Source organism: Chrysochloris asiatica, unplaced genomic scaffold (assembly GCF_000296735.1).
Source record: "Chrysochloris asiatica unplaced genomic scaffold, ChrAsi1.0 scaffold00010, whole genome shotgun sequence".
In the NCBI taxonomy this organism is placed as follows: Eukaryota; Metazoa; Chordata; class Mammalia; order Afrosoricida; family Chrysochloridae; genus Chrysochloris; species Chrysochloris asiatica.
In genome coordinates, this window is record NW_006408528.1 from 34,951,686 (window position 1) to 34,965,653 (window position 13,968).

A 13,968-nucleotide genomic window follows, 5' to 3' on the forward strand; every position below is an offset into this window, starting at 1 on the left:
GAAAATAAACAAGGGTAACCTGGGATCAGTTGTTAGACCTTTATTCAAATTTAAGACTTTCCTCTCCTCTGACTCCTAGTGTGGTGCTGTAGGATAAGCACAGGGTTGCGAACCACAAGGTCAGCAGGTTCAAACCCATCAGCTGCTCCTTGGAAATCCTATGCAGGGTCACTATGAGCCAGAACCAACTCGATGGCACCTAACAACAACAAAAGCCTCCAAATAAAAACAGAAGAGTGAGTGTCTTGAGGGAATTTTGGCAAAGGGACTTTTATTTTACATTCAAATTGCTATTGTTATAAAAAGACTCTAAATATTTTTCTTAAATATGAAAACTTTCAGTTTTAAATATCAGGAATATTTAAACTAAAATTATTATAATATACACAATTCAAATGGCCAAAGATTTTACTTCCAGGCAAAGATTATCAAATCTACATGTATCACTTGTATGTGTGGCAACTTTACTTCAAGCACAAAATTATGTTAGTAATTTCGTTACCACCTTTAGTACTCAAACGTCATCTTAACCCATCATCCAACTTCACTAGTAATTTATTCTTTTTAGATAATGCAGATAAGGAATAAGAAAACTTACTTTAGTCATCCCTAATTGACCTCCTAATTTGAATTATAAAAACTGCCATTTACAGCAATTAAAAATATGCCAAACAAAACTAAATTGTGTGTGTGTGTGTGTGTGTGTAATTGGATGTAAGAACTAAACGAATCTCAAATATTATTTAGACACACATTTATTAAATTTGTGCTAATTATTATAAGCTATATACTGAAATTTTGCATTTTTAGATTTGGATTAGATTTTCAGAAAGCAGTTAAGTAGCAACTATCTAATTTATAGTGACAGAGTCCTGGTGTGGTGCTGTGGGTTAATGCACTGTGACTGCAAGGTCAGCAACTCAAGCTCACCAGCTGCTCTGCAAAAACCCGATACAGGGCCGCTATGGGGCAAAAGCGACTTGACGGCACTTAACAATAATTTATAGTGACAGATAAAAGGACAAGTTTCCTCCGAGTAAATGTTGTTAGGTGCTGTTGAGTCGGTACCGACTCACAGAGACCCTGTATAGGGTTTCCGAGGAGCAGATGGTGGGTTTGAACCATCGACCTTGTGGTTCTCAGTCCAGTGCTGATCCTACAGTGCCACACCAGGAGTCTGAGTAAATGCTGAAAGATTATTCAGCAAGGGTGACACACAGTGAGTTAAAATCTCCCTTTAGTGTTGATAATCTCTGCATTGCAACTGTAAAACTTTTGGCTACAAAACAAACCCAAAATAGGAAACCCACTGCTGTCGAGTCAATTCTAACTCACAGCAGCCTTAAAGGACAGAGAGCTGCTCTAGGGTTTCCGAGGCTGTAATCTTCATTGGGAGTCTTGGTATGGTGCTGCAGGATAATGCGCTGGACCGGAAGGTCCGTTTGAGCCTCAAGGTAGGTGGTTCAAACCTACCAGCCACTTCTAGGAAACTTTATACAGGGCTGCTATGAGTCAGAGCCGACTCCACGGCACTTAACAAAAACCTATCATTATTGGGAACTCCTGGTGTGGAGGATTAGCTGTAGGATTAGCACTGGACTGCAAATCACAAGATTGGCAGTTCAGATCCACCAGCTGCTCCTCAGAAACCCTATATAGGGTCGCTATGAGTCAGAACTAACTTGACGGCACTTAACAACAGTCTTTATTGGAGCACATTGTCAGGTCTTTTCTCCTGTGATGCAATTGTTGTGTTCAAACCACTAACCTTTTGGTTAGCAGCTCAATGCTTAACCCACAGCATCACCAGAGCTCCTTCCTTTTGGTTATAATATATTGAAAACTTAATTTCTATTATGTGCCGTTGTATCGGTTCCAATTCATAGTGACTTTGACAAGGGTTTCTGAGGAGCAGCTGGTGGGTTTGAACCCTTGGATCATACAGTTCTGCACCGATGTTTCTGTTCTCATTCAGCCACCTTGTTCTGCCAAGTACAAGACTCTCTCTTCTTGACTGGCCTTGACTCCCTAGTCCATTTCCATATGGCCCCATCTTATCACCTGTAACCTCAATACCAATCATCTAGAGAGAAATGCAGAACATTCTCCAAGGATAAAACCCATCACCTCTATCTCTTTCATTCCATTTGCTAGTCAGGTGAACGGACTGTGTGTAAGGAGTCATATCCCCTTTTAACCTCACCAATGAAATGACAATGAGCTTCTTGGGTTATCAACAAAGGTGTGACCTGAAACCATAAGGTAGCATCAAACAACCTATGTAATAAGGAGCTTCTACTGAGTGTAACTGTTCATACTTCTAAAGGGTTTTAGAACGTTATTTTCCGAAAACTTGTCATTGGGAGAATATTCTTCATCCTGTTGTCATATATACACACCCCCTGAAGGGCAAGTCCACACATGAGAGGGGTAAGCCCTTAGTGTGGCTCTGAAGATAAAGAAGACTGTGGTTATACATCGCTATGACATTATAACACATACTGCTATATCAAGAATTAAGGCAACAGAGTACGATCTTTCATATTATTTTAAAAGTATAACATGTCCTAATTCAGATATTTGATCATATCAAAGTAAGGAAGTACTTACGAGCTGCTTTGATCTGTCTCTGTGTAGCTTTGTATCTTACATGGCCAAGTCCGAGAACTGCATAATGATCCTGGTTCTGATAAAGACACAAAAGGGAGTCAAGTTTTAAATAGAGCAACATATCTTCTATCCCTTGTGTTTTTTATCCTAAACAATGGTTCACAAAGTGACGCTCCCATAGCAGCAGTCCCTTGAGAGGATTTGTATAAAATGGGTTCTGGGGTCACATAAATTTGGCAAATGTTAACTACTCTATTATCCTGTTGGTGAGCCTCATACAATGCATATAAGCTTAATACAGACTCTGAGAAATCTTGCAATTAAAAAAAAAAAAAAAAAGGCAAAGAGAAATCACTTGTAAAACCCAGCATTTTCCAAGCCAAATTGAGCATATTGTTGTTAAGTGCTGTTCGAGTCAGTTCTGACTCATAGTAACCCTGTATAGGGACTGGTAGGTTTGAACTGCTGACCTAGCAGTTCAGCATTTAAGTGCTTAACCTAGAGCACCATGCCAGAATTCCAACTTGAGCAAAGAACTCTTTTTTTCTTCATACCTATTAATATTCTACAGCTGCTCTTAAATAATAGCCAGAAAGATTTCACACCTGAGGAAAGAATTTTAGAAGCCCCACTAGGTCAGGCCAGGGGACATGGACAGGATAAAGACACATTCAGTTAAACAAGATAGGCTTAGTGGGAATTTTGAAGCTTCTCTGGATAGAAAGTGCCTGCCTGGTTAACATCCTACTAAACTCAGAAGTTGAGGTGTCACTAGAGTGAAGACTCCTTAGCGAACTAAAAGATGCATTTATATCTAGTCTTGGAAAATAAAGCCAGCTACTGAGTAGAAGTCATCGAGTAGGGTGGAAAATTGAGGGCATTAAGACGTGGGAGAGAAAAAAAATCACAACAGGGCTAACTGATTTCACTTGAAAGTCAGGGTTGCCACTTCATGTGAATAAGCCCCATGGTCTGCCTAACAACCACACTTCCTTCTTCTCAGTTCACTTTCCCACTCTCTAAGATGACTATTTCATACCTTTTTCTCCTGTAGTCTTTCCTCATACCTCACACACCTATTCTGACAGATGGCCTTGCCTTGGACTTAACTGGAAAACCTGAAAGTTACGTTTCTCAAATTTTATCATCTTTCTACCACACCCTACATCTTTTCCCTTTCCCTCTATTCACAACTGAGGAAATGTCCTTCCTCTCCTTTTTGGTTCTGAATTCCGTGTGGCGCTGTGGGTTAATGCGTCAGACTGCAAAGCCGTTTGAACTGCAAGGTTGGCGGTTCAAGCTCACCAGCTGCTTCCTGAAAATCCTTACAGGGTCGCTATGGGTTGGAATTGACTCAACGGCACTTTATAACAACAAGACCTTGAAATAAAAGCATCTTTGAGTTATCCCCTAAATTTCCACCTGATTATACTCAGCCATATAGAAATGTTGTTAGTGCCACAAAATAGGTTCTGACTCACAGTGACCCTGTATTGGGTTTACAAGGAGCAGCTGATGCGTTTGAACTGCCGACCTTGCAGTTAACAGTCCATGGTTCAAGCTACAGCATCACACCCAGGCTCCCTATGTTCAGTTACTTCTCATTTTTAAATACCCTCCATGGTCCTTCTGTCCAGTTACTGCCCTACTTCCCAGCTCTCTGACAGAGTTAGATGTCTTGAAGAAGCTGTTCACACAAGCTTCTTAGACCCCAATAGCAATCATTTTCAATTCACTTCAATGTTTCTGCTCTGACCACCCCACCTCCCAACCTCAGGTGCTGTGAAACTTCTTTCAATTTCCAAGTGCCAAATCCAAGATCACTGTCTGCTTTCTCTTGACTTCAACTCTCAGTGGCAGCACAGCCAAGTCGTTCCTTGAAACGTTATCTTCCCTATAAGTCTCTGTAAATCTCCTCTCCTTGTTTTCCTCCAGTAGCTCTTTCTAACCACTTAGAAAGGCTTCCTGGTGACCTGCAAACCTGAGAAGCTCAGTCCTGGGTTTTTTTTTACATACATACATGTGTTTCTGAGCCATCTAATTAATGGATTCCTCCTGCTGTGGCGCTGTGGGTTAATGCGCCAGACTGCAAAGCCGTTTGAACTGCAAGGTCAGTGGTTCAAGCTCACCAGTCGCTCCTCAGAAACCCTATACAGGGTCATTATGGGTCGGGATCGACTCAATGGCACTTAACAACAACAACAATGGAGTGCTGGTGTGGCGCTGTGGGTTAATGTGCCAGATTGCGAAGTCGTTTGAATCACAAGGTTGGCGGTTCAAGCTCACCACTCGCTCCTTGGAAACCCTATACACGGCTGCTATGGGTGGGAATCAACTCGTCAGCACTTAACAACAATAATAATGCTGTAACTAAACATTAGAACAACCTTGGTCCAGGCAAGCAAACTATTCCGAAGGCTAAGTCATGGCTGTACATGGATCTCAACTGGGATACACACTGTAAGACAGCATAGATACCTTATGCACTTGGTTTTAACTTAAAAAGAATATAGCTGTAAATGACCATTTAGAACAGACAATGGCCTTTTCTAGTCGTGTCCTTCCAGTCCACATGCTGTTCACTGTGCAATCTTACACAAAGTGAAGGACTCATCTCAGTGGGATCTAGGCCCCTTGGTCTAAAAGTATGTTCTTGCTCGATACTACAGCACAATGGGATATGAGTTTTTGCCTCTTAGTAACCATCCTGTCATACAGATAAATTCCACAGTATGATCCTTCCCCATAATTTCAACACTGCACAGCACATACAACTTATAACTTGGAAATTTTCATATTAAATTTAGAAATTTTTCAATAGTTCCCCGTTACACACGTAAAACAATGGATGAATTTCCTCATTATATCCTTTATTATCTTATTTAGATTGTCCATTATTACATAAATAATCTAGACATATGGCAGTCTGTGGGCCACTTCTGATAGTCTTTAACATTTTGATTTTCATCACCTTCATCTACTGTGTTGTTGTTGTTGAGTTGGTTTCAACTAAAATCAATCCTATATAGGATTTCCGAGGAGCAGCCTGGTTTGAACTGCTGAGCTTGCAGTTAGTAGTCAAGCGCTTATTCTACAGTGCCACACTAGGACTTTGTCACCTACTTTAGATTAGTCAAATTTGGAAATGTCCATTTTCTTGAGCCTTATTTTCCTCCCAAAATTCAGATTCACACTCAAGGTCCTGTTTCTGTTGTCCAGGAACCAATTTATATATCATTCTTCTAATGTATTATCCAACTTCAATAAGTCTAATGGATTTGTCTCATGAACCTTGTCACCACATCTTGGACAACCATTGTTATCTGCACATGAAAATGGCAACGGGTTAGCAACAGAAGTCTTACAGTGGAATGGCGGTATTTTGTCATTATAATTCCCTGATCTCCCTTACAAACAGAGCAGGTGATGTAAGGATTGAAATTGTTCACCAAGTATTTCCTTTGGGTAGCCATTTGTAGTTAGCTGAGACTGGCTTTAGTAGTCCAAGAAAACAGGGATATTAAGTGTTTGAAAGTCTGATTTCAAGAGTTGGTGTGTCATTCCCAACTGGATGTCCCAAGACATGTGAATTAGCATCTAGATTTATCATGAGATTGCCAATCAGCATGTTTGGAGGTGTTGCTTTCCCACATCTTGCTCTCCAGAGACCATGCATGATCCATGTGGGCTGTGTCTCTATATAATTTTGTCCTAGATGAACTCATTGAATGCCAGGGCAATACAATACTTTGTGTAGCTGACAATTACCAAATTACCTTCTAGTTTGTAAACTAGCACTACCATCTCTCTCTACCCCATGGCCTGTCACTCTCTCACTTGCTTCCCTGCTATCTGATAGCATTCTTAAGGTTCACTGAGCACCATCCAGTTCTTTCCTACCTCAAGGCCTCATATGCTATTCTCCTGGCCTGGCCTGTTTCCCTACTCTTTATGAAACTGCCATCTGATCCTTCAGGGCTCATTTATTTAAAATAAACACCCTTCTCCTCCATTTCAGATGCTTGCTTGTCCCTTTTAAAGCCTTGAAATTTTTCAGAGGCTTAAAACTCTTAAAACTCTTCAGTGGCTTACTACAGGAGTCCCAGTGTGGCACTGTAGGATAAACACTCAACCTCAAGGTCTGATTGAATGGCAAGGTCAGCGGTTCACACTCACCAGTCACTCCTTGGAAGCCCTATACAGGGTCGCTATGAGTCGGAACTGACATAGCACCTACCAACAACTCTTTACCTCCTTGCCCCTTCTCCCCTCCTTCTACCACACTTGCCTTTCAGTTCCTGGCACATTCCTAGTTTCTTTCTGCTTTATGGCCTCAACACAGGCTTTGTGTGGAATGTTGTTTTCCCTGTTCTTTGTGTGTCCCTCAGGTCCTATGTTCCCTGTCAACTCCATAGGCCTTCCCTGTCTAGTCAGTCTGGTCACTGTTCCATCGCTCTGTTCTAGTTCTCTGCCAAGCACTTTTAGCCATGTTCCTACTAGACAACCTTATTAAAGGTCACAAATACCTCAATTGTAATTTTTTTACAATATGGTTTTCCCTTTATATACTTAAAAAATTTTTTTTTAATTGTGAATTGAGTGAAGGTTTACAGCTTTACCTCAACAAATCATGCACTTTGTTTCATCACCATGATTACAATCCCCTCCATGCAACCCATCTTCCCAACCCTTCTCAACTTTGTCCTTAGGAAAATGTTACCCTTTTGATTTTGAAAGAGTGACCACTCCATGGTGAGCAGACCTTTTTAATGCTGACCACCCCGCTACTCTCCACCCCAAATAAAACTATGTACTGCTGCTTGGCTGAAAACTGGGATACAAGGGTGGGTTCCTTTCCAGACCTGGAGGGTGGTTGAGGGCCATAATCTCAGGTTCCTCCAATCTCTTTCTAAACCAGGTCTCTTTATTTTTTTTTTATAATACTGAGTTTTGTTCCACATTTTCTCCCACTCTTTCTGGGACCCTCTAATATGATCCCTATTAGGCAGTTGGTAGTGGTTGCTGGGCACCATCTAGCTCTTCTGGTCTCAGAGTAGTGGAGACTGATGTTCACATGCTCCAGTAATCCAATGGACTAATTAATTCTAAGCCTCTTTAATTTTTATCACTTGTCTTTCTTCCACACCTGGAGAGAGACAGGCAGCTCATGAGCTTTCAAGATCCCAGACACTACTCACCCAACAGAAGAGAAGGTAGAACACTGTCTTTGTGGACTATGTTAGGCCAACTGAATGTGGTGCCCCTGAGACTGGGGTCCTGAGGCTCCAGACCCAGCAACTCATTACCTTAGGATTTTTTATAATCTCTAGGTTTTTCTCATTTTCACTGCTGTATGCTTAACCACATCCATAGTTGTGTTTGCAGGAAAGGTAAACACTCATGTACAAATATTCTCTTCCAAACCCGTATGTATTTGTGGACTATGTATACACAGGTATATATACATGTATGTATATCCCACTCTGCCTCCCTTACCCATTCTACCTGTCTCAATTCATGAAATACACAATTGTAACACAGCTAAAGATGAACACAAACAATACTCCCCACAAACTTTTTTCTCTTACATCCTAGGATAGGTTACTGACATTATAATCTAGCAGGTCATTCATGCCAGAATGGTTAGAGGCCCACAGCCAGCATCAACAAAAGCCGGTCAATACTAGCAACATACACACACACACACACACACACACACACACACAATCTGTGTCATCGTTCTTAAAACCCAACTGTAGAGCTGATTCAAGTCTTACATTAACCACTTGGATTACTGCATAGTCCTGGAGCAGCAAACTATCCAACTGCCACCAGTCTCTCCTCGCTGTCAAGCAATTTTCTGTACTGTTGAGAGAATGATTTTTCTAAAAACAGCTTAGAAACTTTTGATGACTTCCTACTGCCAGGAGATCAAAGTTTGAATTCCTTCCTGAGTATGGCATAAAAAGAACACTATAGTGTAGTTTAGGGCACACTTTAGGTCTAAGTTCTTACCCCCTCCCTCACTTGCTCTTATGAATCTCCAAAGGCAGCACACATTTCTTTACTCCTCTGTGTCTCTGAATATCCATTCCTTCTAACCAGATGTCCTTTCTACTTCTCGACCTCATAAACTGCCACTCATCCCTTAAACACTAGCTCAAATGTTCTCTTTACTGTAAAATCTTCATCCACTTAGGGAATGGCAATAAGCACATATCCATTGCTGAAACATCTTCAAACACAGTTCATTACTGGAAAACTCAAAGGAAAACTGCCTATGCCTAAGAAAGCATTTGACTAAACAAAGATTCAGACAGTAAATACCTTCCAGTCTTTAGGATCAAGTGTTTTCAACATGGGAAACTCTTCTAACTGCAATTCTTCATCTTCTGATTCCTCGGATAATTCTTTCTTATCCTCCGGTTCCTGAAAAGAGGCAGAAGCATTTCTGTTTCTCCTCTTAACAAAAGCTTCAAACCATCTTCCCACAGGTTCAACTTGACAGAGTGTAGAGGCTGTGATTGAAAGTGTGAAGAGAGGCTTCAATGTAATGCATGGCAGAAATCGGCTTCAAGGCAGAGTTCTCTCAGGACGTGAGATCAAAACAGTGAAACCATCAGAATCTACTTTAAAAACATCAGCTAAGAAAACAAGCACAATAATTCAGTTGGCATGAGGATTTGTTGTTGTTGTCAAGTGTCATTGGGACAGTTCTGACTCATATTGACCCTGGAAGAGTTTCCAAGGAGCACCTGGTGGGTTTTAACTGTGGGTTTTAACTGCCGACCTATGGTTTGCAGTTCAGTGCTTATCCTACTATACCGCACCAGAGGATCAGCAATAAATAATCATTTCCTACTATTCAATCATCTTTTTCCAGTTATCTGACACAAACACGTGTATTTGTGTCAGCAATAAATCACTACTTTTCTGGGATATGGGGAAGGTGAAGACCAGGGAGAAATGGTGCAAACTACTTTACTTGTAAACCCATAATTGCAGTACAGCAATGCTGTTGTTGTTACTAAGTGCCATCAAGTCAATTCCGACTCATAGTGATCCTGTGAATGGTTTCCCTAGGCTTTCAAATCTTCACAGGAGTAGGAAGCCTCATGTTTCTCCCACAGAACGGCTGGTGGGCTCAAACTTCATACCTGTGGTTCACAATTCAGGGCTTATCATATAGAGTCACCGAGCTCCCAGTATAAGTCAATATCAATAAATTGTTAACCAAGAGCTTGTCTCTTCAAAAACAAAACTAAAAACTAAAAACTCAAAACATCTTAAATAATTATTGAACCTTAAATTCCAACAGATCTTAATTTTTTAAAGAATTCATTGGCAATGATTTGTTCTGAAAGATAATCCCCAAGCAGCTAACGGAAATTTAGTGTAATATGCTTTAGTTGTGAACCAGAAGCTCTGGGTTTTAGTCTAAAAACAAAAACAAATCCACTAGCATCCAGCATTCTGACTCATAGCGACCCTCTGTTTCTGAGGTTGTAAACCTTTACCGGAGCAGAAAGCTTTCTCTTTCTCCCACAGAGTGGCTGATGGATTTGAATTGCTGACCTTGTGGTTAGTGGCCCAATGCATAACTCACCAGCCATGAGGACTCCAGCTCTGCCAATGTATCCTGAAATGAGTCAGAGATGACCTCAACTGTATAATGGGAGCATTCACACCTTGCTCATATGCTTCCTGGGAAGAGAAACCTTGAAAGCATTTTGAAAATCACAAGCTGTTGTATAAAAAGTAAAGCACTGTCTCCACCACAAGGTCAGTTTGTACTGCAAAGTCGGCAGTTCAAACTCACCAGCCGCTATTCAGAAACCCTATACAGGGTGGCTGAGAGTTGGAACTGACCACAGCACTTAACATTTCAAAAGCACAGACTTTTTTGAATAATTATATATGCCAGTAATTAGACCTGTAACAAATAACTCAGGTGTTTTTCTTCCTACCTGATGTTCATAGTGTTCTAAAAACAACCGATTTTTCATGTTTTAATTGGTTTTGGAAATTAAAGAATTCTTCCACTCTATATAAGGAGTCTGGCAGTTCAAACCCACCAGTTACTCCTCTGAAACCCTATACAGCGTCGCTATGAGTCGGAATCGACTCGAGGGCACTTAAGCAACAACATCGACTTACAAGAGTCCTGCCATGGCTCTGTAGGATATGCACTGGACTGCTAACCGCAAGACTGGCGGTTCAAATCCACCAGCTGCTCCTTGGAAACCCCAGGGTCACTAAGAGTTGGAACCAACTTGATGGCACTTAACAAAAACAACCGTATACAAGAGAAAATTCAAACACTATGCCCGTGAAACGCTAGCAATTCAGTGTGGGAGTGGCTTTGAGAAAAACATTGCCACTCAAGTCTTGCCCTTTTTTTGAAAGATTATTTATACAAACTTCCATAAGCACATATGCCATGAGACACGTCCAGAATTCATAGTCAACAACCTGTGCTTGGTTATAAAGTCTCACTTGTTGTGACTGCATTTAAAAGTCTGTCTACGCGATGTTACCAGCAGCACAAGCTTTTAACACGGAGTATGAGAAGCGGTGTCTGAGTTATCACATTAAAAAGTAAAGCAGGAACAAAGGTACGAGGGGAAGAGTGTTTGATAGAGCGCTAGCAGCAAGGCTTTGCAAAGCCTCCGGCACGTGGGGTGCTCGCTCCCGGGCAACCTCTTCGCCTTAGATAAGGTGGTACTCATAGGAACCTTTTTTGGAGTCCTGGGATTTCGGTCCCTAATTACTCAGCCTGACCCATGAGTCAGCAAACGTGAGATAAAAAGAAGCCGGAGGGGCAGAAAACGCCCCCCAGACTCTTCCTTTAGATCTGGGGCAGGATTACAGTAGGAAGCAAAAAAACACTCTTCGCGGTCCTACATGTACGGCAACGAGTCCCCAGATCAAGGACGTAGAGATCCCGGGGATCTCCAGAAAGGGGACTGAAGTAGGGGTGACTGCAGCGGGACGGAGTCGGGGAGGGTGGGCACGTACCCGAGGTCAGAGCATGGGTGATGGCGGTGCCTTGGCCGTCCGCAGCGCTCGGTAGGAGCAGCATGATGGCGCCGGGCCTAGCACCGCGGACGCGGCGGTTCGCGTCCCAGGCGAAGGGAGTTTAGCCTTTCCCTTCGGCTCTATCTTCCCGTCCGAGCCTAGCGCCTAGGTTCTACGCCGCCTAAAAACCGGCGCATGGAGACGCTCAATAATCACTTCCGGGATGGAGCCTATGCGGTGTAGTTGAAAATCTACGCCCCGCCCCCCCGCGCCAGCGCGTGCGACTGCCTCGGTTTTTTTTTTTTGGTTTTTTTTTTTTTTTTAAAACAGACTGAGATCCGGCTGGGTACCGAGACCTGCGAAAGAACAGTTCCTATACTCAACAATTCCGGTTTGAAAAGTGATTATTTTCTTAGTTGATGTGCAATACTAGGAAATAACTTTCCATATTCTATTTGCGTTTCGGCTATTTTATAGCTGATTTTTCCAGTAACTCTACAAAAAGATGTCTCTGAACAAGTTGTTGTTGTTGTTAAGTGCCTGGAGTCGGTTCCGACCCATAGTGACGCTGCACAGGGTTTCCGAGGCTGTAAATCTTTATGGGAGCAGAACGCCTCATCTTTCTCCCGCAGAACCGCTGGTAGTATAATATATACTTCTATAAAGGAGCTAATATCAGGGTCAGCAGTTCGAACTACCAGCTGTTCCGCGGGAGAAAGATAAGGTTTTTCTGCTCCCGAAACGATTTACAGCCTTGGAAACACTGTTTCCGAGTCAGAACCGACTCCACAGCACACCACCACCACCGCCATACATCTATAGGAAGGAACCCTGGTAGCGCACTGGGTTATAAACTAGGCTGGCTAACCTACAGATCAGCAGTTCGAATCTACTAGCCGCTCCGTGGGAGACAGATGAGGCTTTCTGCTTCCTTTAGGATGACTGTGAGTCAGAACCGACTGGACAGCAAACAACTACCACCACCACAAAAGGTGGTTCGAGCTCAACAGTCTCTCGGAAACCCTATATAGGGTCACCATGAATCCAACCCCACGGCACTTAACAACATATAGCTACAGAAAGTTATGTTTATACTTATATTTTGTTGTTGTTAAGTGTCATCAAGCCAGTCTGACTCGGGAACTCTGGTAAGCACTGGACTGCTAACTGCAAGGTCAGCAGTTCAAATTCACTAGTTGCTCCTTGGAAACCCTATACATGGTCATTATGAGTCGGAACCTACACGACGGCATTTAACAACAACTTATCCTTTAGCGTCACACCAGTTGTTGTTAAGCGGTGGACTGGTGATGAGCCGTTGGTGAGTTTAAACCGCCAACCTTGCAGTAAGCAATCCAGTACTTATCCTACAGCGCCATACCAGTAGTTTACATTTGATTTTTTCATTAAATGGTTTACCTTCATTATTTTATGTAATTCTAACATTCGTAGACGAAATCTCTCTTTAGTGGAGTAGTGCATTCATACCTCAAAGGTCGGCAGTTCAAACTCACCAGCTCTTCGGAAACCCTATACATGGTCACTATGGGTCAGAACCTACAAGACGGCACTTAACAACAACAACAGAATGAAGTTTTTGTTTTGTTCTTCCCCTATTGCCCCCTCCCAATTGCAGAGCTCTGGGACTTCAGTAAAATCAGTTGTAGGAGTTCTGGTGCTGTACAACAAGCGCTTGACTGCTAAACACTAGATTGGCGGTTCAAACCCAACAGCAACTCCTTGGAAACCTTATACTAAGCCAAAACCGGCTGATGGCACTTAACAACAACAAAATCAGTTGTATTCTTACTGTTTGCTTCCTTCTAGGGCTTAGGTCAATAGCAAGAACCTGCACCTGGAAACCAGCCGATGAACACTCACCCTCAGTAACTATTTGCAATTAGTTTGGCAAAATAGAAAACTTGATGCGCCACTCTTCGGCCAAGAACACCAGAAGATTCTCTTCTTGTTGTTGTTAGGTGCTATTGAGCCAATTCTTTTCAATGCCCAACAGAATAAAACCCTTGCGGGTCTTGCCTCACCCTGACAATCTTCTAGGGTGGAGCCAGCCACTGCTGCAGGCCTTGTGTCGATCCAGCTCTTGAGTCTTCATCTTTTTTTTTTTTCTAATCCTCCACTTTACCAAGTATGATGTCTTTCTCCAGGGGCTGGTTCCTCCTGATAACATGTCCAAAGTACATGAGACAGGTATTCCCATAGGATTACATTTTGGCTGTTTATGTTGAATTGGTCTGGATATCTGTGGCATGGCAAAATTGTATTTTGAACCTGGCATTTGAAAAACGTAACTAATCATATCCCCACAAATCTTTTGCTGAC

The 13,968-nt window shown here is 42.2% G+C and overlaps 1 protein-coding gene across 2 annotated transcripts in view; it reads right to left on the reverse strand.

The window, feature by feature from the left end:
• DNAJC2 (DnaJ (Hsp40) homolog, subfamily C, member 2) overlaps nucleotides 1–11,848 on the reverse strand; it is a 32,242-nt gene extending 20,394 nt beyond the window's left edge. For both annotated transcript variants that reach the window (XM_006834367.1, XM_006834366.1), the window contains exons 1-3: nucleotides 11,629–11,848; nucleotides 8,938–9,128; nucleotides 2,611–2,686 (exon numbers count right to left, since the gene is read on the reverse strand). In XM_006834367.1, the coding sequence (XP_006834430.1) occupies nucleotides 2,611–2,686; nucleotides 8,938–9,128; nucleotides 11,629–11,692 (331 nt within the window). In that variant the 5' untranslated portion in view covers nucleotides 11,693–11,848. The remainder of the gene's footprint in view (nucleotides 1–2,610; nucleotides 2,687–8,937; nucleotides 9,129–11,628) is intronic.
• Between the last annotated feature and the right edge of the window lie 2,120 nt (nucleotides 11,849–13,968).